The sequence below is a fragment of the Montipora foliosa genome, unplaced genomic scaffold (assembly GCF_036669935.1).
Source record: "Montipora foliosa isolate CH-2021 unplaced genomic scaffold, ASM3666993v2 scaffold_401, whole genome shotgun sequence".
Taxonomy (NCBI): Eukaryota; Metazoa; Cnidaria; class Anthozoa; order Scleractinia; family Acroporidae; genus Montipora; species Montipora foliosa.
In genome coordinates, this window is record NW_027179703.1 from 296,794 (window position 1) to 322,968 (window position 26,175).

Here is a 26,175-nt window from a genome sequence, read left to right on the forward strand (position 1 = left end):
GTTGAGTTGATCTTATTTATCTTTAGTGCTCCAGCACCCCTTCATTATCATCGCACTTAAATACATCAATACACCAATACACCAATTTCACAGACGACCAGGAAAAAGAGTTTTTAAATTTAATTAATTAATTAAAGCTAGTGTAATGATAGCGGTACACCGGCCAATGAGTTAATCCGCATTCCATTGAAGTTGGGTTGAGTCCATTTGGTAATAAAACCCCGTCCTATCTCCACCAAATTACATTTCCTTGCAAGATATCCCGCTTGGCCTGAAGCTAGTGTCGTGCGCTAACCTCCTTTTAGGGCTAAATTTTTAGGGGTATTCAAAGCAGCTGGGAAATGTATTCTTGAGGCTTGTAGAAGAGCGGTACTTTATTTACACAGAATTGTCTTTTCCGTTGGTTTTTAACACAAAGATGACTTGTTTACTCATGTAATAAAAGTGTATAAAAGATGCATGAAGCGTGTCACAAGTAAGCACAATATTACATCTGTGTCCGGTAAAAATTCTCTATGTCCAATGCCACGCGCTTTTACAATTATCGAGGAAATTAGATCCAGATACCATAGTATCTGGCATAAGTATAATCATAAATCTCTACTGTGAAACACCTGTGATACAATTTATTATCTTATATAATATTAAAACACTCTCTCTCCTCCAAATAAGTTATATAAATACCACATAACTAAGAGCGTATATCTCCCTTCATAGGTTTCTTGAAAAATTTTTAACCACTCAAAGGGGTCGGTGTCTGATTACTCGAGTGACTGTTTCCGATTCCAGGGATGATAAATAATTGATTTTCTAAGCCAAAGATCATTGTACTTAACAGAAAACCTAAGAAGTTTTAAAAAGCCTGAAATGAAGAAGTCTGGTTTTCAGATGGAAATAGGGAGTTCCAGAAACGACGACTGCTACGGCACCGAGAATACCACAATACATTAATATCATTGATTCAAAGAGGGACGCAGCACAATTATTTTCCCTCAAAAGAGGGAAAATAATATTGCTGGAAGTGTGGCACGCATTTAAGCGCATATTTTTGCGACAGTCTGCATAACAACGACGTCATCACGAAATTTGAGGTTTGACGACAACGTCGGCATACAAATGTGAATCTTTCGTTTTTTTTCTTAGTCTGAAACCAACTTGTTTTAAGGATACTCCCCCCTACCCTCCCCACATTGCACGACGTGAACAACATGGAATAATCCCAAAAAATTATGATTTATGATTTATGATATATTTTGCGGTGATATTTTAAGTCGACGTCAACGTCTACCTTTGAAAAAAAACCGGCATGCAAACCAATCAAAGCGTTACGCCACTACTCTTGGCGGGCTCCTGGTGGATCTCAATGTCGTGCACAGCACGGCCGCTGCTCCTATCCAGTATCTTCAAGCTGACGTATCGCTCTTATCATCCCGCCTTGCGAGCGGAAAATATGAGGAAATTTGGTATTAGTGATACCCCTTTCGACTTAATGGACTTCGACATGTCTGAACACTTCATCCCGTGGATATGCAAGCCTCGACGATGTCTGTGCTTGGGCTCACTCCAGCTAGACTGAATTCACCAGAAAATGGCTGGAATCCTGGTTTCCGTCGGGAGAATCATGAGATAAAGCACTGCTGTTTGATGACAACGAAGGCTCTAACTTTTTCTTGTGGTACAAACGGCGAAGAAGGATTACACAAACAGAAGTCAAGATCACACAAAAGAACACAAGGATTGCAATAGATACGTGATACGCAGTTTCATTTCGTTCAATTTTTCCCTTGTTTCCAGGATTACCTGTTCAAAGAAAAAGGACAGCATTGGTTATTGTTGAATAAATTTATTATGGTGTATAAGGCCACGTAAGCAAAATAGTCATAACTTGACAAAGGAGTCGTTACCGAGTGCTGGAGAATGTAGATGTACAAGCTTAGCTATATTGCACGAAAAAGCAGAACGTACAGACCATCGTGGGCATTTAATAGAGAGATAAAGTAGTTGTCTTGTTGATATTACTTCTTCGTACTGAGCAACCAACACTCTTAGCCAAAGCTTCCGTAGTTAATCAAAAGAAAGTACTGTTTGCATTTTACGAACACATTCCCCTACCCGTACAAGTAGCCTCTAACCTCACCCTGATAACCATAGGAGAGACCCGATTTCTACTCCCCCATTATTCAATATGATCTTTGCTTGATAACAAATAGGCTTTCCTTAGCCAAACGTTCAATAGGCAGATTACAACACTGTGGTACCATCACGACATCCTGCAATAAACTTATTGTTTTACCTGGCTTATCTGTCATTTGGATCGTAGGTACTGTAAAGTTTGTAAATGTAGAATTTTTCTCAGACTGACTTGTCGTCGGCTTCTTTGTACTAGTCGAGACTGTTGTGGATGCTCGTGTTGGGACTGTTGTTGATGCTCGTGGTGGGACTTCACCGTTGCAAAGGTCTTCATCGCGGCAGAGTGGATCTATGGAAAAACAAATTACAGAAACTTACAACAAAATACTGTCTTTACAACTTACTACTCCGCATCAATGTTAACATCGGACTGATGATAGTGAGGGATTTTGTTCAGCGCCCATCCGTCACTTACTCACTCACTCACTCACTCACTCACTCACTCACTCACTCACTCACTCACTCACTCACTCACTCACTTAAAGGCCTGTTCCAAACGTCGTGCTACTGCCGTGCCGAACTCAAATGAATTTGGCTTGGCAGTGGCACGACGATGACACGGCAGCGGTTTCAAACGTCGAACCTAATACAGTCGCGCCAAATTAAAAAGACAAAACAAACCATCCATCCAGCGTAATAGTATGCAAATAATGCAAAATACATTAAACTAATTTATGAATTGAGTTCGGCGCAACAATAGCACGCCGTTTGAAACCAAGTCGTGCTACTGCCGTGTGGCACGGCAAGTCCTGCCGTTCTAAGTAGTCGTGCCGAACCTAAGTCAGCCGTGCCGCTCTTAATGGTTTCAAACGGCGTTCTACTGCCGCGCTTAAATCGAAATGACAATTTGATTTGAGTTCGGGACGGCAGTAGCACGACGTTTGGAACAGGCCTTATTACTATTTCAGGCATTCATTCGCGTACATTGCGAGCTTCAATTAGAAACTATTGCATGCTGGAAAGTGTTCTCATACACGACCATGTCATCAAAACGCTCGATTTCCCGCCATTTTCAAAAATTGATTGCGCTCCGCTCAGTGGCTTCAACACGGAACTTTAGCTGTTTGGTATGTCATTAATTGCTCAATGGGCGCAAAAAAATTGATTTAACCATGTACTAATACTGTAACAGCAACAAAAAATGGCGAACCGAACAAAGCTATCGATTTTTTGCCAGTGTTGGCAGTGTGGGACGTAAATGTATTTGACTGATAAAACAATTTTGAGACGTGGTGGCTTGCGGTTATTCCTGAAAAGCATTGTGTTAGGTGGGGCGCGTGGAGGGTTCTTTTTTTTTTTAAAGCTATGGTCCAAAATTTCGAAAAGTCATGTGAAAAATATTTTTTGCCCTGGATTGTAACTTAACCAAGGTTTGTTACTCCTGAGTTGATAGAATAACAGGAGGTATTTTTTAAAAATATGTATTCTTTGGTTTCCATTTAATGGAGCTGTGTCACGGTAGAGAAGTTCATTTTAAACAGTTTTACCAATTACTCGCCCCCACTCGCCGTGCAACTTAACGTCAACCCAGAAATTAAGCCTAGAAATTAACAATTACTGGACAAGGTTGAGCAAAATATCGTTATTTGTCAGTGTCGAGCAGATCAATTATTTGCCGAAGCCGAAGGCTGAGGCAAATAATTGATCTGCGAGACACTGACAAATCATGACATTTTGCGATAACCGAGTTCAATAATTGTTTTATGACTGAGTTAACTTTATTTTTCACAATTCCCAACAATTAAATCTTTTTATGAAAGCTCAGGAAAACGAACTGCCATTTTCACTCAAGAGCGTGATTTCAATTATGGATGACCAGAATATTATTTGTAGCAAAACACTTATTTGTAGACAGTTATTTGCAGGTCACGTGGCGGGCTCTCGGCCAATGAAAAGGAAGGAAAAAATACATCGAATGATAATTAAAAATGCCTGAGTTACAGCTCAAAAACGCTGAATTAATTTTAATTATAAGGAAACAACCACGGAAGCTCAATAGGATACATCAATTCTTTTTACACAACCCACCTGTTCTATTCATGCAAATGTGAAACTTCAGCTTCATGTTGTGAGTCTCGCAATGTCCTCCAGAGGTTTTGTAGACAGAAAGTTTAGTACCGTCTGAAGTTGCTGACGACACAGAAAACATAACGACTTATTGACTAAAGTTGATGAGGAAAAACTTTCATCATTGTCATCGTTATCGTCGATGAACTAATCAGAGTAGTGGTGAGCGCACTCGCCTCCCACCTGTGTGACCCGGGTTCGATTTCCAGACTCGGCGTATATTTGGATTGAGTTTGTTTGTTCTCTACTATGCTACGAAAGGTTTTTCAACGGTCACTCCGGTTTTCCCCTCTCCTATTATAGCCCAAAATCCTTTTTGAAATATCACTCCAAGCCGGCCACATACAGGTTCTGTAAGGATAGGTTATGAGTCAAATGAGGTGCACTTGAGTAGGAAATTGATAAATGTTTATCAACTTGAGATTGGGGGGCAAAACACGGTTGGCTCAAAAGCGTGATGCAAGATTACATTTAACTCTTTGTCCTCAGTTACTTTAAGAGCCTCCCGGTGTTGATTCGGTCGAGGACTTGAGCCAACGACTTCCCGCGCGCTTGTCCAGCGCTGGACTGAGCTGTCTGGTTGCCGCGGTGGAGTTTGATGCTAATATCAACAATGTTAACCATCATCATCATCATTGTCAATATTGTGACACTTTACCGAGTTAAGTTTTGGTAGAGCTTCAGCTCAAACAGGATAAATATAACTTGACAAACGTTTGGTTGAAATTGCTCCCTTTTCCTGCTACGAGCTGTTCTGGCTGTTTCTCCAACAATTTGCAAAAATGTGTTCACATACCTATAAAGTAGTAGTCTTCTCCTGGGGTGAAGAGAGGATCGTCACCAGCGCTGTATCTACGAAATATGATTCGGTACGATTTTAATTCAAAAGGTTTGTCGCACACCCGCAATTTCCTATCCACTGTCTTATTCACTTCGCACCGCTCATAACTTTCTTTGTTAACCAGCCACAGGTTCTCGTAAAGCGGGCTAAGAAAGTTGATCTGGAGGCTGACCACCGCGGTGGCAGTGTTGGGACATAAGAAGTAGAGAGTGGAATGTGGATACACACATAGTGTTCTGTTGCTCTTAAATCTGTAAAGAATCAAACAATGCAATCTGTTAAAATCATATTTTTTAAGGTAAAGTCTACCAACGTCGTCCGTAGAGTCTACTCGGCTTTCAAAGTGCAGCTCGTCCGGCGTCCGGGGAAGACGACATTCTTGTTGCCAGATCCCATCATTTTCCTTAGCCGGCGGGGCAGGGAGAATCGATGGGATCTGGGAACGAGAATGTCTGGTAACTGAGCAAGAACTGTAAAACGGTCTATTGGCCGAAGCGGAAAATACCATAAAATTTTGTCCACCCAAATTTTGCATAAGCATTGTTTCCTGTTTCTCTTGGGACTTTCAGTGGTCTCAAGAGAAGACAAAACGGCAATGCTTATTCAAAATCTGTGTGGACAAAGCGTAATATGTTATTTTCCGCTCCGGCCAACTGGGTTTACAGAAGTATCGAATCATTCCAATAGAACACAGACTTCCCCGTGTTTAGCAATTCAGACAATCAGTTTGTTTGGCAACCTTTGGAGCGCTCAATGCTGTAACGAGGGTATCTCGCGAGTCATCCAGAGAGTTCTCCAGAGAGTTCTCTTCAAATATGACTTTCTAAGCAAGGACCACCGTAACAAAAGTGAAGCGCTGGATCCTGTTGAAGGACTTTCTAAGTGATTTAAATATTATAAAAAGCTAAAAAGAGCAAGGCATGGTATAACGGTGAAGGAATATATTGAAAAAAGCCATTATTTCGAAAGGCACCTTCAAATATGCCTGTTACATTTTTCCTTTTTGGCACAAGAAAGCTTATATAGTTGCTAACTACAATAGCAGCATGTGGAATCAGGTTGTCCAGAAACAAACTTTGCAGCACACAATTTCCCACGAGAGTATCAAGAATGAATAGATGAAGATTCATATATTTGAATTGAGGAATAGAATGGAATGAAGGTTGGTAAGATCACCGCAGTTGGCCGAGCAACTTATGCAGTTGCAAAGGATTGAGCCCAAAATAATCAACCCGTTCTCGCCCTTGAATTCGCGATTATCCTGAATTGTTAATTTGCTTTGAATTCACTATTATCGGGAATAGCATTTTCCACAGTTGATAAAAATAGATTATTGCAAAGCATTGCGGGATTGAAATGCGGACAACCATCGCTAAAATGTGTTTGCCCGCAAATTAATCCCATAATGCTTTGGGCGGTAGATCGTGACGTCAATTGAAAAGAGTGCCATTTAGGAGACTGAAAGAAGCTTGATTATGGGAAATGATCATATTTGTTTGAAAAGACAACCCAAGTGTATGGACAAAGGACTCAAACCTAGGAATGTTGATAACCCGTCACCTAACCACTCGACCACCACACCACTAGCTGCTGATAATATTTTAATCACTATTTGATAATTCTGTATTGTCACTCGCCAACAAACCACATTAACCACTACAAAATGTCGGTTTCCAAACTTCACGACAAAGCTAAACATTTTAAAATAAAAGCTTAGGCCTCAATTATTAATCTAACTTAGGCCTACTTACTCTTCAGCAGCGATATTCTATGGTAGACTTAAAAAAATGTTTTTTTGAGAAAGCGATGTCTTGATCTTCAGTGGTGAAGTGGAAAGAGGCGGTTTCTATGGAGTAGAAGCACCGGGTTCAAATCCAATCCAAGAATATGATTTTTTTTTTCCTTATTTTCTTTGCTACCACAAGTCCTGGGACAGTGTCCCGAAAATTTACGATAATGGTGAATTCAAAGCAAGTTAAAAATTCAGGATAATCGCGAATTCATGGGAGAGAACGAGTTGATCGAACGGAATTCGAACCCAGGACGGCGCGATTCATAGTTTAACTGTTAATAATTTCTAACTTCCACGAAATTCTCATCTACAATATGTTAGCATCAAGCTGAGCATCGTTGACACATCCGTAACAAAAACTTTAATAAACGGGGTAATCATTTGGTACCTCGAGTGTTAAGTCGTTTGAAAAAAAGTTGAGATCTCCACGCCGTTTTATCAGTCAATATATGTCATTGTTTTGAATTATTATAAATATTACGTTTCCACCCAGGTACCAAAGTTTCCATTAAAACTCTTTCCCAGAATCACAGTTGGCCTAGGGGATTAAGGGGACCATTTAGGCTAGATCACGGAGGAAAAATCATTAAAAAATACGCATTTTGCCACGAAAGCGTGTTACATCTTGAAACTTTTAGCTGAAACTTCAGGGGCACCCAATGAATCTGTTCCTCACATTATCTGTTCCCCAGAAGAATCTTGCTGACTGGCAAAAATATAGGTGTTTCGATGAGCTGGCTGGGAAATTTTGTTATTGATAGACGTTTTCCCTGGGAATTAGACTTTTTCTAGCATTTCAACCCGAGCTGGCTGTAGAAACTATGAAGACTGAGGACGACTGCGTAGCGTAACAAGACCGAGCGAGACCAGTTTTACCTTTACGAAGAGGTGTTGTAGGTGATACTCTTGTTTTTATCACCACTGCGATTGCCGCGACCGTTGCAGAACTAGAAGCAGAAAGCGGTTCTTCTTTCTACTTTCTACTTTTCGTGAAACGAAACCGACCATGTTACACGGTGCAATGTCTCCTGAAACTTGTTTCGCAGCGCCATTAATACACAATTCTCAGCTAAAAGTTTCAAGGTTTAACAGCGGAGCCTCGGGGGGTTTGATCAAAGTCGCGTGAAGTTTAGTCACGTTGCGTGAAGTCCATTGCTCCAGGGCAATTTACCCGCTGTAAATAAATGCATTATTCGAAACAGTATGATTAAAGTTTGGATTTACGTGCGAAAATGTATTAAAAGAGAATTCTACGTAATTTAGGAAAATCAGGAAACACGATAACATAATTATTTGACGGCGGCATAATAACAACAGGTGCTATTAAAAATAAATGGAACACACGAGCACTTTGCAATCCCAACACGAGAATGTGCGAAAACAATCTCGGATAAGTATGTATCAACTTGCAACTCGCTTGCTGTCTACATAGGGCACTGCAAGACAATTTCTTTTCAACGAATTTCCTCCGCAAATTTGCCTCTTCGCAGCAGAGAACAATAGGGCCGTTTATACGACAGAAAATAAGTCGCAGCTTACTCTGGCCGCGGCATACACAATACGCGAAAGGAACTATTTATATGAGTATAAACTCCCAGGCCAGGATAAGCCACGGCTTGAGAAAGCCGTGAACGTAGATTTTGTACCATTTATACGGGGTGTTCGCGTCTTATGTAAGCCGCGGCTTATTTTCACTGCCCTAATGTCATACTCCAAAAATAGCAATCACGCGCCAATTCAGACACTCGTGATACACTACAAAAAGAAACGTTTCTCCGAAAAAAATAGCGAAGTACCACTAAATTTCTCCGAAGCTTGTTTTTCCATAAATCATGAAGGAAGTCATTTTTTCTTAACGTACGAGATGACAAACAATCTTCGCCATTTCTCAGAGAGAACATGGGGTCCTTGACCTCTCATTATGTTTATTCATTTTGAAAGGCTCAGTTTGTAGCAGCAAGCTATGTTTGATTTCTATGTTAATAAAGAGAATTTCTAAATTAGAAATTGAAATGATTTCTGTATTCTATTTGAGAACCCGGAATTACGAAATGAAAACGAAAACGGAACTTTATAGAGTTGATTACTACAGCAATAATTTCTCAACATATAAATGAAAGTTTCAACTTGAAAAGAATACGTTGACTCAATTTTAAACGTAGGCTCTAAAATAGCCGAAAATAGGGCTTAAGCTGACAAAAAACCTTTAATTCACGAGAGTTGAGGATAGATGGGTGTTAGGATCTTGGAGGAAAGCAATCGAATTTAAATTAGTTTTAGTATGCAAACAAGACTTCGTAACTACAATTTGTTACAGCCGCAATCGTTCGCTTTTTTTTAGTCCAAATTAAAAAAGATCAAGACAAAACAGGAATGTAGGACACGAATAATAGCTACGTTCTTAATGTCGTCCTTTTCTGAAGAGCTTCTGAGCTAGGGCTTTTCCCCAACAAAATAGTTTTTTCCTACTTCGAGTTCAATACGCCACCTTGAATATTACACTCGTGTCCCTTCAAAAATCTTATGGTCTCAGGCTCTACATGCCTTTAGCCTTGAATATCCGCTTTCCCGATGTGTACGGCCTCTCAGCCGTTTCGTACAAGAAGACAGATACGGTACTGCATCGTCTTCGTCCGAATAAGCGAAAATTGAATGATTTTCAGACCTTCTCTACTTTACCGCAGTCTGCCATTTAACTCTTGTGGCGACGTATATTACTCCATATTTGCAGAGTCATAGATATCTTATAAAAAAAACTTGAGTTTTTAATACGAAACATTGTTTGTTCAATACTTACAAAGGATTCACGTGAGTCCACTGAATCGAAGGATAAAGGTAACTATTTCCCACAGCAATCTGGGTTATAGCAAACGCTGAAACAACACATTGCATCTGAAGTAAATTTGCCCTGTTCATTTCGTTGCCGGAAAAGCTTAAACTGGAAAAAGGCCCTTTTTTTATTGAGGGATAACCCCAGCTGCTACGCCTTTTATTCCGATTCTACCTAGAAATTGGCGGAGAAATTTGCATGAATTGTAAACATTTTACGTCATTTCCGGCCACTCAAAACAAAAGTAGCGGAATTCTAACTCATTTTGATTTTGATAACATCAGGTATTATCGGTTTTATCACTATTAGTAAAACTAAAGAAATCGTTTGTGGTAAGCAAGTCCGAGACAACGGTTTACGTTTAAAAATGGCATTCATTGCGGTACTAACCTGCGATCTGGCTCTATTTTAGTTTCGCGTGCTACGTAAAACGAAAAATAGAGCCTGACCAAATTCCTCTTCGAAATTCCTTCCGCCCACCTTTTTTGATTGATTGACATGTCCTTCGTCGGCCAATCAAATTTACTTCCATTACACCAATACACGCGTGGACGGCAGATTCACGCTATTTTGTTTTGACCAAAGTTAATTACCGTGGGAGGAATATTATAAACGAATTCGAAAGTTACCGTTGGCTTTAATTTGAGAAAAACACATTTAAAGCATGGGGAATGTTTTCGACGACTATATTGCGGCAAAGGCCGGTGTAATTCTCCCTCCGAACTTCACTGAATATGCAATCTTTTAAGCTTGACATCTTAATTTGTAATTGAGATACTAGCATTTTGTCGTTGGACGGTTTGGCAATAGATTTTTAAAGAAAAAAAAAGAGAAATACATTATTCCTTTAACGTGTTTCCCATGAAGGTTTCTTTGGTGATTTTTTCGGGTAATATCTTCAGTTGCAGTGTATTTCTAGAATTGCGCGCAGTAAAATCATGATACGTTTGGCTGTTAATTTTTTGATGGAGTACGAACAGTAAGATGGACTCGCAAAGTTTCTTTTATTGTTGTACCATTGATCTCTCTGGAAACATGCCATTTTAGTTTCTGGAGTGTGAGTTTTAAGTTAAATCAACTGGAAATATTATGGGTAGTAGCCAAAACGCGGGGCCGGGGCGGGGTCGGGGTCGGGGTCGGGGTCGGGGTCGGGGTCGGGGTGCCTTTTCTTTTTTCCATTTTTTTTGGTTTCAATTTTTATCGTTATTCTCCTGTTGGTTTTTGCGATAACCTGACTTAGTCTTTTCGAAAATCGGAGTTTGTTTTTGGAAGTTAAGATCATTTCCGGAAATGCTGAAATTGGAGTTAATGAAATATACCCCAACTGCCAAAAACACTGAAGACTCGCTGATCTCCACACTTAAAAACAGCATTGCAATGTTTACTTCTTGAGAAAAATAAAAGAAATGTGATCGTCACGCAGTCACGCAAAGTTTAAATTTCCTCGTTGCTCGTGTTGCTGTCATGTTGTTGTCTGTCTTTACTAGAAACGGTTTGTAGTAAAGCCAGAGTCGCACGGGAACTTGCTAGTCAATTCTATTCGGACGTCACGGGATCGAATCCAATATCACTATAAAAAACAGAACAACATTGAAAACAATTTTGCGAAAACAAGCAAATGATAACGTTGTGTGACGACTATCGTGGAACTGTGGCTATGTTCTGTTTCGTTTTAATTGTATTGCGGAGGTTTTTACGAAGTAAACATTAAAATGTGCTTTTAAAATGTGGAGCTCAGCGGATCTTCAGTGTCTCAAGGAGTTAGTGTATATTCCCCACAAAAATTACAATTTCAGTCTGAAATTCTCTTAATTTCGAAAAACAAAGATGTCTCTTTCGTAGATTCCGTATAAATGAAAGAAAGATGCCAAACATTCGAATATAACATTACAGGAGAATAACGTCAAAAATTGAAACAAAAAAAAATTGGAAAAAAAAGACACCCCGGCCCCGACCCCGGCCCCGACCCCGACCCCGACCCCGACCCCGACCCCGACCCCGACCCCGACCCCGACCCCGACCCCGACCCCGACCCCGACCCCGACCCCGGCCCCGGCCCCGGCCCCGGCCCCGGCCCCGCGTTTTGGCTACTACCCGCAAGAAGTGGAGTTTCAAGCAATCGTTGTAATAGGGTTCAGATTCGCAAACATAACAAACAAACCAAATAAAAGTAGTGTCATAAGAAATTTAATGGCTACCTGCTCTTTTTATCGTGAAATTGTTCTTCCTGTCTGCTTAAAAATTCGCTGAGACATTGCAAAGTGTATATTTTCTTCCTTTCCTGTATTTAGGATCACGAACGGTGCATTTAGAAGGATTTTGCGATTTATCGCTCTTTGTAGAGATCGGCAATATGCTCAATGATACTTCCAAGTAAATAGCTTTGGTAGAGATCCATGGATGTTCCCCTACGAGGCATACTTCGTTTCACTCCCCATCATCTCTTTTCAATGCCCTGCTGTGGGCTCGTTTGTCTGGGTCGACGAAGTTTAGGCGATGGTTAACTGCGGTGAGATGATGTTAGCCCTTGTCTTGTAGCCAGTTGTAAACTTTCCGGCCACAGGTAGCTAGGGCTAATTTTTTTTTCAAGGAAAGTTTACGGTCAGAAAATTAATATGTGTTCTGGCCGATTGAATGCTATCCATTGCAGTTTTTTCTTGAGCTCCATCTCCCGATGCGGCACTTTGTCTTTGCCAACTGACTGCGTTTTCACACAGGTTTTGGACACGGAAGACGAAAGTAAATTGTTTTCTTTGCACCACTCTATGCTCAACTCTGGAAAGGCTATAAAGCAGGGACAATTTCCAAATGATCAAGTCTTCCATTGCTGTCACCCTTTTACTTCGGTAGCCATCTTGATTATTACGAAGACACAAGTTTGCTTCAAAAAAAGGGATATATGAAACGATTTTAATTGTAATGAACTCGTGCATGAAAGTTTCCCATGAAAGATGCACCAATCAGACTTTAAGCGTGGTATACTCTTCCACGCAGTGAACTTATAAGTGTGCCGCACGCACGGGGCATGAAGGAAAAGCAGGTCACAGTTCACAGCAATACTGGAAAACCTAAAAGTATCACAGGGACTAACCTTAAGCCTAAACAGCGCCTTTAGTCGTAATTAGGGTTACGGTTAGCATTATTAAAGGGATTGGTTCTTTCAAGAGTAGTAAAACAGGGATCTCTTAACGGTAACCTACAAGTGTAAGTTCGATTGTAGGTGCTCGGCGCGGCACGAGTATATAATTACGTATCATTGTTATGTAAATAGTCAGGCAGAATTCAAAATAAATATCATTTTCAAGGTGTGAATTAGCAACTTGACACGTTAGCTCAGTGGTAAAGAACAGGGACAAGTAATCCAGAAGTTTACAGTGGGTCGGAGTTCAAGGCAAGCTGCGAGTGGCATATCATGGGATAAAATGGCAGAAAAAGCCGAGTGGGGTCTGGAAATAAGAACAAGACGAAGGGATAGAAAGAGGAAAGCTGAGACAAAAACGAGTAAGGGTGTGGGCGATGAAGGGAAAGAAGAGAGAGTGGGAGGAAGAGAAAAATGAGATCCGTTTTTATTCATCCCGTAAGTACAAATTACCCATGTATATATTCGGTTCTCTTGGGTATACGTATTGTTCTACAAAACAATAGCGCGAATGAATAATTAATTTATTCTGCATGCATAATGAAGTAGGGACCTGTACGGAAATCATTCCGAATTTTTAGTTATCGTGAAAATCTTTCTATATTTGTTAGCAATCATCCTTTCAAATTTCAGAGAAAGCGACCGGTCTGCGAATATTTTACGAGTTTCTTTCAATGGGATGTCAAAAGGCGAAGTGGATGTTATTTGCATACACTGTAATCGGGCAAGTTGCGCGTGTGACCCGTTATAAATCTTTTTTCACAAAATGTTCCCGAATCGTCAAGTATCACCAGAGAAGAAACGAAAATCATTCTAAAAGCTTATTTTACGCAAAAAGTAGGTTCTGGAGGTAATTTTGAGGGTGGAAATCAAGTTTACAGCAGATGACAAATACAAACTTACGAGCCATGGTATATTCAATTAAGTTAACACAACAGAAAGGAGTCGCTTACCTTATATTTCGACACGAAAATGCTTTACTATTGCCATAAAAACTATCCAGTTAAGCTCGCATATTACACATGATGAATTCATAAAAGCCACCATTTTCCAGCGAAATGCTTTTTGAAACAAACAACATATGTGCTATAAGAGGCAAAAAACCCTTCCTATTTCATTTAATACGTGCGTGAAGACAAGAAAATCAATCGTGTCAAATTACACTCCGTGTCAAAAACGCAACACGGTAAATAAATTTCCCACGAGTGTTTAGCATCAAACCCTTCACTGAAAAACCCTTTACTTGAATTATCAAGCAAAAAATGGGCAACAAGCTTTCTTTCAAATAATTTTTGACTAACAGGAATTTGCGAAATTTCCAATTGTTAGCAGAAGACTGTGCAGAATTGAGTACAGATCCAAGTCTCTGTTTTGTTAAACCCATAAGTTACTAGAGAATTTTCCATTTGATTTCAGCGTTGTACAAAACACCACACTCTTACAATATTAGAACTACATCTCACAGTTGATTACGGCTCGACGGGCGACAGACTGTTGTCGAAGTCCATTACTCGTCGCTTTTAAGATTCCAGATTTTTTTTTCAGCGTCTTTCTTGTTCAGTATCCAATTGACTTTCCATTATTAAGCTCCATAAGGGTATATTTTGCTTAAAAATCCACTAAAACGCCATTCGCGTTACATGACTTTCGACGCCATTGCCGGTTACGTTGATCATTCTACTGTGTCCACCAGAGAAATCTACGCATTTCCCACTACCCTCTCGATCCTAAGACAATACGCGCAGAAGGCTCTATGCATAAAGACACCACTTAGCAGGGGAGAGACAGGCAAGACTTTTACCGACACGGAAAATAAAAAAAACGAGATGCTTCTGTGAAGCATACACTGGGTTGCCTGTGGTACGTGCTACAGAAAATCAGAAGGCACTGAATTGTGTGGTATTGAAATACAGCATTCCAGTCTCTGAAGAATAACAAATAAAAGAGAAGCGAGAAACATTGGCTTCTGGGCTGACATGTTGATAATTTTCAAGTTCCCTCACAACTTCTTTTTACCACAAGTGTGCCCTCTGAGCATCTGAAGGCTTTCTAATACTAAAGTTCACTGAAGTTAAGCCCTGCCGGGCGGGGTTAGTGTTTGGATGGGAGACCAAAATAACGTACCCCTCCTAAAAAAGAAGCATCGGACCGAAAATACTATTAACTCTAACAAATGCGAACTCAGCAAGGTACAGATCTTTTTAGCTTGCTTTATGCAAAACAAATATTGATGAAAAAGCAAATAACTATCGATACACAGTTTTCAGAAACCGGACGGTCGATCGAGAATAAAATATTTACGACATCAAAACAACATTAATTTTGAACCGTGAATATAGAATATAAAAAGTTACGATCAGCGACAAACATTTTGGGAGATTTTTGCTACGTTCAAGTAAATTGCAAAATCGAAAGTGACTTGGCCGGAATTCAGCGGGCGCCGTGATTAAGTTACCGCTGTATGTTTACTCGCCAAACAGTGAAGCATCTGTGTCAAATGATGGCAACATACCGGGTTTTTGTAAGTTTCTTTTTCTGTCAAGTGTTATAAAGTTTGACAAGGAAATGAGCGAAGTCAAAACAAAGATCACAATCGCCCAACTCTTATTTATGCAAAGTCAAAATTTACTCTCCAAGACACGTACGACGTTATTTATCACCAGGTAATTCCATCATTTTGGAAATAGCAGCTACTTTATTATTCATCTGCGTCACAAGTTTTCACTGATTTTGGGGCTCATTTTGTTGAAACTCAAGCACGCTTCCAACAGGCCTGTGAACCCTTCCTGCTTACAGAGCAATACTAAAAAACTTCTCCCATATCACATTTCAACCTTAAGCTCGAAAATTCAATACACAACATGATATTATAATTCACAAAGGCAGAAAATACCACAGAATCCTTTTCCAGCGAAAATTTTATTGAAACAAACAACATATTTGCTCTTAGAGGCGAAAACCTCTTCCTATTTCATTGCGTGCGTGAAGACAAGAAACTCAATTGTGTCAAATTACCATGTACTTCAGGTAAATACTGCTCACTTTGATTTCGTCTCGACGGGCGATAGATTGTTGTCGAGGTCCAGTACTCGTCGCTTTTGAGATTCATGCCTAGTTTATCCAACTGACTTTCCATTATTGAGCTCCATAAGGGTATATTTTGTTTAAGGATCCACTAAAACGCCATTCGCGTTGCATGACTTTCGACGCCATTGCAGGCTAAGTTAATGATTCTACTGTGTCCACCAGAGAAATCTACGCAGTTCCACTACCCTCTCGATCCTAAGAAAATACGCCCAGAAGGCTCTATACACAAAGACACCACTTACCAGGGGAGTGACAGGCAAGACTTTTACCGACACGGAAAAAAAAAAAACTAAAAAAAAGAAAAAAAAGAAAACAAACAAACTAAACGAAGACCTCGACTGGGTTTGCCATATAAGGCAACCCAGTAAAAATAATAATCTACCCATTTTCCGACTGGTTTGCCATAGGCAACCCAGTAAAAAAATAATCTACCCATTTTCCGACTGGTTTGCCATAGGCAACCCAGTAATGAAGGGAAATGAAAGCTAACAAGAAAAATCCGTAACCTGACTGTTTTGGTGTGAGAGTTGACCCAAAACATATCGGCAGTACTATTGTAGCACGTTACGAAACAGATTTATCCACTGCGCAATACCGTCACGGTACTCACTTGCAGTGTTAGCAAACAAAGTGCTAAATTTGATCCAATGAATCCACCAAATTTTCAAAAGTAAAAATCATCGGACTAAAATGGTAAATAACAAGTAATAATCTGCCCTTATCTCTCCATTTTGACAGCATTTTATCTTGAATGGGAGGAGGGCCAAGCTAGGAAACTTTGCCAACTGTCGAAGCACAATTAAACGAGACATTTACTCAGCAAGTGATTTACGAAGAGTGAAACTTCAACACGCGATTAAATTGTCATATCCTCTCACTTTGAGCTCAGTAAGCTCATGAAAAATCAATTCATCTAGAAGCATGATTTAACGCCAAAGGAAATAATAATGACGATTTAGCTATTACACTATTTCCGTACTCCTGTTTGCATATTGACTTGAATGGATGTTACCGAAGAGCGCTTTTTAAAGGATCTTTAGTTGGTTCCAGTTGATAGAGGCAAATCTATTTCTAAATTAATATTTTAAAAAATACAACCACACTTTTTAATTTTCGGAACATGCTTCGGTGTTTCAAACATCATCTTCAGCCATAGTGAGTGTAACGTTAACCTAACCCTAACCCTAACCTGTAACATCAATACAATGATTCTTTGTAGATTAAATGTTCGTTACAAGTACGTAAAATTCAAACGAACCAACAATATTATAGAGAACACAACTGAAATAACGGTAAAAGTTTAAAAGTGTAATGCTAAACTGACATGATCAACTTGTTCGTTTAGTTCGGGTTTCAACCGCTCAATATGGAAGCTCTCCTTGATTTTGAGTTGATAGAAAGAAGTAGCATTATCAATAATTTTGAAGCAAGAAACATCACAATTATCGTGACAATTTTTAGAAAAACTAAGATGCTTGAAAATATGAGAATTTTTGTCCCGGAAAAGGTGCTCATTTACACGTGTGTAGAAATGCCTGTTGGTTTCACCAACGTAGCGAGCACCACAGCCCGCACAAGTAAATTTGTATACAACACGTGATTTGAGAGAATCCGGAATGAAATCCTTTGGACTAAAAATGCTGCACAGTTTGAATGGAGAGAAAATTACTTTAACATTTAAATCCTTGCAATACTTGTTGATAATAGATGAAATTTTCTTTCTGGTATAAGATGAATAGAAACCGATGTATGGTAGTTTGTAAAAATGGTAGTTGGATATATCATGTTTAGGGGCTTCTTTTGTAGTAACATTTCTAAGATAACCTTGAACGGACTTGTCAATTAGCCAACTGGGAAACATATTACGTTTCAAAATAGTAGTTAGAGTATTGATATCGTTTTGAAAACCCTGAGTAGTGTTGTTAATTTTATATGCCCTGTCGATGAGAGTTTTAATTAACCCTAATTTGTACTGAAACGGAGTAAAACTGAAATAATTTGTAAGTAGACCAGTGTAAGTCTTTTTTCGAAAAACATAAGTGATACAAGAACATTCATTGTTACTTGATCTCTGCTTGGATAATAATACATCTAAGAAAGGCAATTTGCCATCTGTTTCTGTTTCCATTGTAAACTTAATGTTGGGATGGCATTTGTTAAGGTATTGAAAAAACATATCTGCATCATGAGAATTTTGAAAACAACAAATAATGTCATCTACGTATCTGCGATAATATAATACTTGGGTACCGGTGTATTTTTCCAACCAAAGCCTTTCATAATGACCCATGAAGAAAATTGGCTAATACAGGGGCTAAAGGTGAACCCATTGCCACTCCATCTATTTGATCGTAAAAGCGGCCAACTGGAAAATTTGGACTGGACTCTGGACTGGACTTTGGACTGGACCCTGGACTGGACCCTGGACTGGACTTTATTAAACGAAGTTAATATTTAACCAATAATATAATGATTAACCGTTTCTATTTAATTATTAACCAGCGAGAATGAGAATGAGAATGGATGTTTTTTTCAAAGGGAACATAAACGAAAAATCGAACAATGCTGCCCAGTAACTTTCAATCAAGTCAAGCTACTATTACGTGAATACTGTGTCGACGATATATCTCATGCGTGCGCTGTCTAAAGAATGTTAGGAATGTAGTCCAATTCAATATATTCGATATGTTAAGTGCGGTCGCTTTGCGCACTATTTCTACAATTGAAGCAGCTAGCACTACAAACTAAGCACTTCAGTTGTTTACAGTGGTAAATTACCTTTACAAACCCCGCCACTTGTACGCTTGGCTATGATTGCGTAAACGCTGTGAAAGTTTAAAGTCATCACGTAACAATGTAATGTCGCCACGCGATCCTATCTCGTGCGTGTGCTATTTTAAGAATGTAGTCCGCTTCAAACACAACGCTAGATAAGTTATGGGATGGGAAAAGGGGGTGGCAAATACCAAAACATTGTTGCCAGGAAAAAGAAATAAATGTATACAGCTGAGAAGGAAAAATACATTTGCTTTCATCTTTTTAACATAATCTTCTTTATTGATTGACAGCATATCTTTAATTTTAGAACTTGACAATCGTGACCTGGCATTCCTGATTTGTGTAACAATTCGAATTTTATAGTAGCTAATTTTTGTTGAAGAAGTACACAGGTTAAATCTAACCAATCAAATCATTGTTCGTTATCACCTGAGGGGTGATGAATGGTCTCTGTGTCTCAAATTTTTTGCAAAGCCATTTTAGGATCTAATTCTCGGTCTCGCAATCAAAACTCAAAGTCGCGGTCTCGCAGACAAAAACGCTAGTCTCTCCAAAAAATGTAAAAAAATATAACAAAAGTGTATAAGAAATATCCTACACGTATCATGTTCATAATTAATTGTTTCTCGATATACTCTCGGCTCAGCTAACTTGTATTTCTACGTTTATATACCAAGTTTATCTCTATTGAAGTCGTTGTGGCCCTGTACAAAAAATGTCTCCCTTATGTCAGTAGGGTGGTTAAATATTAACTTCGTTTAATAAAGTCCAGTCCAGGGTCCAGTCCAGAGTCCAGTACAGAACCATTTAGTAGCAAAATTGAAGAGTTGTTGTTTTAGGTCAGGATTCATGTTACCATCAATTATGGCGTTGACAGCTAAATCAATCGTCTCAGATAAAGGGATATTTGTAAAAAGGCTAGTGACATCAAAGGAAACTAGAAAATTGTCGCTGAAATCAAACTGTTGAATCTCTTGGACAAAAGAAAACGTATCTGTTGCACAAAACTCTGAGGATACGTGGGGTTTAAGCAAAGAACAAAGATACTTAGCTAAGTCAGGAGTACCCAACGACAAAAATTTATAAAGTGATTGGATATCGCCTCCAGTAATATTTCAACAGTCAATAATTGTTTTTTGGTTGATTATTAACTTCTGTGGCAAAATTATATCCGCTCCCCAAAGCCAGCTAGAGCTAGAATTTAAAATACAATTTCCAGCCAGGATCTTTACTTTAAGAGCTTTTCCCAGCCAGGATATTTACCAAAAAGGCATTTCCCCAGCCAGGAATGCCTCTTTCTCCCCTTTTTTGCCAGCCAAAAAAATAACCAACATTTAGCCAGCCAGGAAAGTAAATTGAGCCATTTTATCCAGGTGATACAAAAAAAATAACTCAACGAAAGCTTGGTGGTGTTTGAGCCATTTTCTTTGCTTATGACTTCGGTGTACACTAACGCGGGATAAAAATAACATTTCTACTCTCTTACTGGTCTGTGGAAAATATAAATCGTCTTTACTTCAACCCAAATGAAAGCAAAGTTGTGAGATCGGAAAAAATAAATTTAGAGTTGGTTTACTTGATTTGAACGCAAACTTAAGACTGACACCAGGACCCACAAACAACCACGTTTCCAGGGTTCCAAACACTGGTAACGAGATTGGATTCATCAAGAGAATGTCTGGAGAGCACATTCGCCAAACGTTTAACGCGTACTTACTCTTCTTCTGCCCCACCTCCCCTCCAAAAGCTCATAATTCTGAACTTTATCTAAAATTACGCGTTCTGCTATCATTAGAAAGCAACGAAAATTTCGATGAACATTGTGCACAACTCACTATCCAGTACAGACAAAATCAAGTGACCGCAAGGCGCATTCCAGTATCCAAAACAATGATATTATTTAAGCCGATACAGAAATGAAATAGAACAAAAGCATTGTCTATCCAGCCCCAATCAGATACCTCGAAGACACGCCCTCCCAGTAGCTGTAGAAACTCCACGCCAAGAACGCAAAGTCTATTAATTATGATATATAAATAAAATTTGGTGTATAGGAGGAAATCATATACCGAAAAAGTACGGAACGTCTATCCTTCATGATGAAGAACCATAAGTGATGCAGATGGAAACAAATGCCAGAAATACACAGGCTACCGTTCATGATGAACTAAGAACAACTATGCGGTGCTTACGGACTGAAATGCCAAGAATGTCACAGATGTCGCAGTCTTTCCTTGAAGATGAAGAATTATGCGGTGCATAAGAAATGAAATCGTGGGAAATCACGGTTTACACTTGAGTGATGAAAAACCAATATTCGGTGCAGAAGAAATCAAATAGGGAAAAGGAACAGTCTTTACTCAATGATGAAAACCAATTACGCGGTGCAGAAAAACTCAAATGCCGGGAAGGCTATCATTGACGATAATGAACAGTTTTGCAATGCTGACCAAATGAAATGACAAGAGGGCACAGTCTATCCTCGACGGTGAATAACAGTTCTGCGATGCAGACGGAACCTAATTGCGAGAAGGCAGTCTTTCCTAGCGACCAGAAACAATTATGCGGTGCTGAAGATATAACATGTTAGGAAAGCACAGTCTATAGATAATGATGAAGAATGCGGTGCAGCAGAAAGCAAATGCCGGGAAGTCATGATCATGGTCTACGAATCCTTGACGATGAAAAATATTTATGGTGTGCTGTAGATATCATTTCCCGGGAAAGCACACCCTATAGAAAAAAGAACTTTACGGTCAATCGCCGGGATACCTGTCACTTTCCTTTCCTGCATACCGACTCCTCTTCATATTATGAGGATCCATGTGGCCTTTGTTATGGCTTTTCATATCTAAAAATACAACCATAGATTACTACATTATTATAACTGCATAATTATTACTCGCCAACGCGGATTTACTATCTATGCAGCCAAACTCTAGGCCGTAATCGCTCAAAAGTCACAATCGCTGCAAAGGCTTCAAAAGATAAAAGAGAACTGTTCACAGCAATCACCGCAAAAGCTTTGCTAAACCTGTAAAGACAAAAACTCCTTTTTTTATGTCCAACCCCACACTTAAATCTTACATAACCGAAGGGCAATCGCTGCGAAAGCTTTACAGGATAAAAGACAACTGTTCACAGCAAAAGCCATAACTGGCAATCACCGCAAAAGCTTTGCTAAACCTGTAAAGACAAAAACTCCTTTTTTTATGTCCAACCCCACACTTAAATCTTACATAACCGAAGGGCAATCGCTGCGAAAGCTTTACAGGATAAAAGACAACTGTTCACAGCAAAAGCCATAACTGGCAATCACCGCAAAAGCTTTGCTAAACCTGTAAAGACAATTTCAGCAAAAGTCCTTTTTTAAGTCCAACTCCACCACTTAAATCTTACATAACCGGGAAGCAATCGCCGCCTGCGAAAGCTTTACTGGATAAAAGACAACTGTTCACAGCAAAAGCCATAACTGACAATCACCGCAAAAGCTTTGCTAAACCTGTAAAGACAATTTCAGCTAAAGTCCTTTTTTAAGTCCAACTCCACACATCTTACATAACCGGGAAGCAATTGCTGCGAAACCTTTACAGGATAAAAGACAACTGTTCACAGCAAAAGCCATAACTGGCAATCACCGCAGAAGCTTTGCTAAACCCGTAAAGTCAATTTCAGCAAAAGTGTTTTTTCCACTCCAACCTTGAGACCCCAGTAAAGTATTTGAATAGGGCGTTTCACAAACAGTTGTAAAATTAAGAAAACTGTCATTACCAAATAGATAATACTGTTAATGTCCAAAAATACAAAAAACCCTCTAACTTCTGCAAGGTAAAGGTAACCGTGTTGGATGGAGCTCTTCAAACAGGAAACGAGCAAGGATTCCGTACTGCAAATAAAAATTATATGATAACAGATTAATTTCTCATTATTAATGAGCTGTGTTTGAAATGTAAGTGTCTAGTAACGCTTTTCAGTTTTAAGGCATAAATTTAATATTTTTTTTTTTAATTGATAAACAAAATGTTCTTGAAAATTAACTTAAGGCCGTGACAGTAATTTTTTATTATAAATGAAATAAAATTAGCAACTGCTTGTTTGAGCTGGGTAACCTATTGAAATACATCGTTGTCTTGCTGATTACGAACACTATCACTTCGACAGGGGGGCACTCCTGGGACAACTTTGACCACAAAAAGCCGAAACAAGAGTCGGGGAATACAGTCAAGACACATTGTCTTATGTTTAACGAGTGAAAAATGCAAGCTGTTTTCTCCAGAAAAAAAAATGTTACCTTTATAACCGGAAATTCACGCATACTACCTCATGAAATGATAGTTTGGTCCTGCTGAATAGCGAAGCCAAACGCGTTGCGCATAGTGACAGTTACCTGTCAAAATCTGTCAATCAAAGAGCCATGCAAACAAGCTAACGATCCGGCTCTCCACTTATTTCAAAATACAATTCCTTTTTTTGTTACATTTCCCAGTTCCTCGACCAGGAACCGATGGAATAAGCTGGTGTGTTCTCACGCTTTAAAAATATGGCAATAAATTGTGTTTGCCCGTCGGCAACATGATCAGCAACATTTCATCGCCTCCTCCTTTTCTGAACAGATCTAAGGTGCATTCCCTGACAGTAACTTCGTCTCTTCTGCATAAATATAGCGAGAATGAATTCAAGAGAAATCGTTCAACACGGTTCGTCCCCGACCAGTTTTGAAACCTGCAACGGCTATCTTGAGGCTCGGGTCTTGAGGGGAGAAGCGGACTATATTCCAGGTTCAATTTCACAGTGAAGGCAAATTTCACGATAGAAAGAATTTTCAGCTAGTAAATATTACACACTAGTGAAAACACAGCCTTTAATAGTCTATTTTTTCCAGTCTTGACCTGGGCCACATTTTGTCAGTACTACCTTTTAACATTTTCCCTTCCGGAACAAATTTTGTTATATAACGTATAAAAACTATCCGGCTGCCGGCCGTTCCTTTCCGTTGCCATTTGAGCGTATTGATTACTGTACTCGCACCGACATCTAACTCTGTCCATCCAGCAACAACATAGCAGCATTATCGAAGACTAAGACACTCGTTTCGCCTTATGAACTCGTTTGCTCCCTTTGGGTATAAAAGGAACTTCTCGCAAATTCTTGACTGCTGGGAAATACTGGAAATAGAACATGAATTTTGCCTCTTCAGGACCAGAAAATCTGCTTTTGCAATAGTAACGCAAAAAGTACTTTTATGGTTCTTTCAGTTATGGCTCGTTCCAATTTGTCCGATCGAGTTAGACTTCATTTCGCAAACTAAGAATAGCATACAAATATTCTGTAGATATAACATACAAATATCAAATAACAAACATCCCTGCAACACTTCATCCTAATTAATACATAACAAGTTTTCAAGGGTGTTGTGCCAGAGATTGACGATTAGCATGTGAACAGGCTCCTTGTAAAAGAAAAGGCAAGCGAGAGAAAACAAGGGTTCAAAAGGCTTTGATACTTAGGCAGTTCTAATCCCGAAGTGTGCCTAGATGTATCTGTTAAAACAATACACCAAACAGACAAAAACATCTGAGGTCAATCGAAAGGCACGCCTTATGTCAGAATGGTTGTCCAGAATGATGCCAGCAAAACACTTCAGAAGAAAAATCGCTCTGATTAGGCAAATGTTCTTTTTTTATTATTATTATTTTCCATTCTAACTGATCGTCTTTAGCAGATAAGTAACAAGACTAACCACATCTATTTGGGGTGGTTTTAGCTGCGAGAACGGTTCGCTTCGATTTTCTTAGAAGAGCCGATATTTCTGGAAATCAAGACACGAACGCGAGGGCTATATTTTCGCGAATATGGAACTACACATATTACTCCGTTTACCATTCTATTTGCTGCTGGCATTTTGTCGAAACGAAATGACTGAAAGGAAAAGACCTTATGTGCTACAGTCAAACAAAAGTGTTTCTGAACAGTCATGGTTTAATGAAGGTGCATGCCATTGTCGAGATCAACATGATCAACATGATAAAATCAAAAGGCGTTCTTACCGGCTGGACATACTTTTATGATGATCTCTTAACCAGGCTACTGGAACAGTGACCCTGCCCGCTGCTGACTGAAGGATGCACTAAAGATGGTTCACAAAATACAAAAGACAGTTGAGACGGTCCATAAAGAAACTTATCAAAACCTGCAAAAAGACATTCAGATAAAAGCAAGGACATAGATGAAAAGATTACTTACCTAGAAATCAGCAGAGTTTGGATGTAGCAAAAATTGTCCAAAACCCGTAAAAATTTAGTTGCATCACCCAAACTAGAGGCACAAAACAACGACCGCGACGATAACCACCACTTCTGAGATGGAATATCCGCGAGCAATAAATAAAATGAGTTGTCTGTCTAAATCCCAACATTGACACCATAACAAAAGACAGGGATGTTTAAAAAAGAAATTGCATTGTTTGCTGACAGCATTTTAATGACTAACGCATTCAGTTAACATTTTCACACGCCTTTTTTCACTTTCAAATTTCTATCAATTTAGTGACAATTTTATACACGCCCTCGACTTTGCACTAGCCTGCGGTGTACTTATCACTCACAGCCAGCGCTATGTGTTCTCTTTGAACTTTCCTGATTAGGTGTCATTTTACTTCTCCAGCCAAAATTAACCAGAGCACAATTTCAAAAGCCGCAGGAAGCCAGAAGGGAAGTGATTTTTTTTTTTCTAGCCAGCTTCGGTATTCAAATGGTCGACCACAGCATAAACGTTTCGGCACAATTCCCAGCTAGAGTTTCTCATCCATTATTTAGTAACCAGCCAGCAAATTCTTAGCCTGAGGAGCGGATATTTTGAGGAGCGGATCCGTTGGGTACTCCTGCGATAAGTCTTCCACAGCGTTGGATCAGAGAAGATCGTGATCAGTCAAAATTGATTTAAAATATTTATGAAAGTCAAGTAGACTACTGCACGACTGATATTCGCGAGGTTTTATCAGTCGTGCACTTAGTCTACTTGACTTTCATACAAATTTTTCAAGCATCAGTTAAAATAACATAGCGACAACAACGCCGAGGAAAAAATTCCAGGCCGGCAAAAGAATGGCACATTTATTTCCGAATCATCATGAAACTTCAAAGAGAAGTGAGCGGGAGGATGGAAAAGCTCTGGAAAAGGCGGCTGATCGAGTAGACAAGTGGCTGAAAGTTTGAAAAACTCGAGGACGAACCGTTGCGTAAATTTAATGGGGCTGTTTCTTTTTAATGTTTTTATTACCCTACGAACTTAAGTTCAAAGTGAATGCATGTTTTTAAAGTTCTTTTCCTTTAGTTTCGTAAAAAATTGAGCAGCATTTTTGTCCTCGTCCGCTTGAATAGTGCGGACCTGCGTGGAAACAATCAGCGATTGAATTTCACAAAAATACACTCTCCAGAGGATGAGCATGACGG

The 26,175-nt window shown here is 39.3% G+C and overlaps 1 protein-coding gene across 1 annotated transcript; it reads right to left on the bottom strand.

Moving 5' to 3' along the window:
• Positions 1 to 9,865, bottom strand: LOC137988004 (ephrin-B1-like). Its single transcript, XM_068834071.1, has 5 exons — positions 9,688 to 9,865; positions 5,054 to 5,349; positions 4,219 to 4,320; positions 2,294 to 2,479; positions 1 to 1,800 (listed from the first exon to the last, which is right to left on the bottom strand). The coding sequence occupies exons 1-5, from the start codon at positions 9,804 to 9,806 to the stop codon at positions 1,568 to 1,570; spliced, it is 936 nt and encodes a 311-aa protein (XP_068690172.1). The 5' UTR covers positions 9,807 to 9,865; the 3' UTR covers positions 1 to 1,567.
• Between the last annotated feature and the right edge of the window lie 16,310 nt (positions 9,866 to 26,175).

Bases quoted from the DNA above. Each gene is read 5' to 3' on its own strand.
- LOC137988004 (XM_068834071.1), bottom strand. From the start codon at position 9,806: ATGAACAGGGCAAATTTACTTCAGATGCAATGTGTTGTTTCAGCGTTT. The intron at 5,350-9,687 runs GTAAGTATTGAA...GATTCTTTACAG, and splicing joins TGGACTCACGTGAATCCTTT to ATTTAAGAGCAACAGAACAC. The intron at 4,321-5,053 runs GTATGTGAACAC...CTGTGTCGTCAG, and splicing joins AGAAGACTACTACTTTATAG to CAACTTCAGACGGTACTAAA.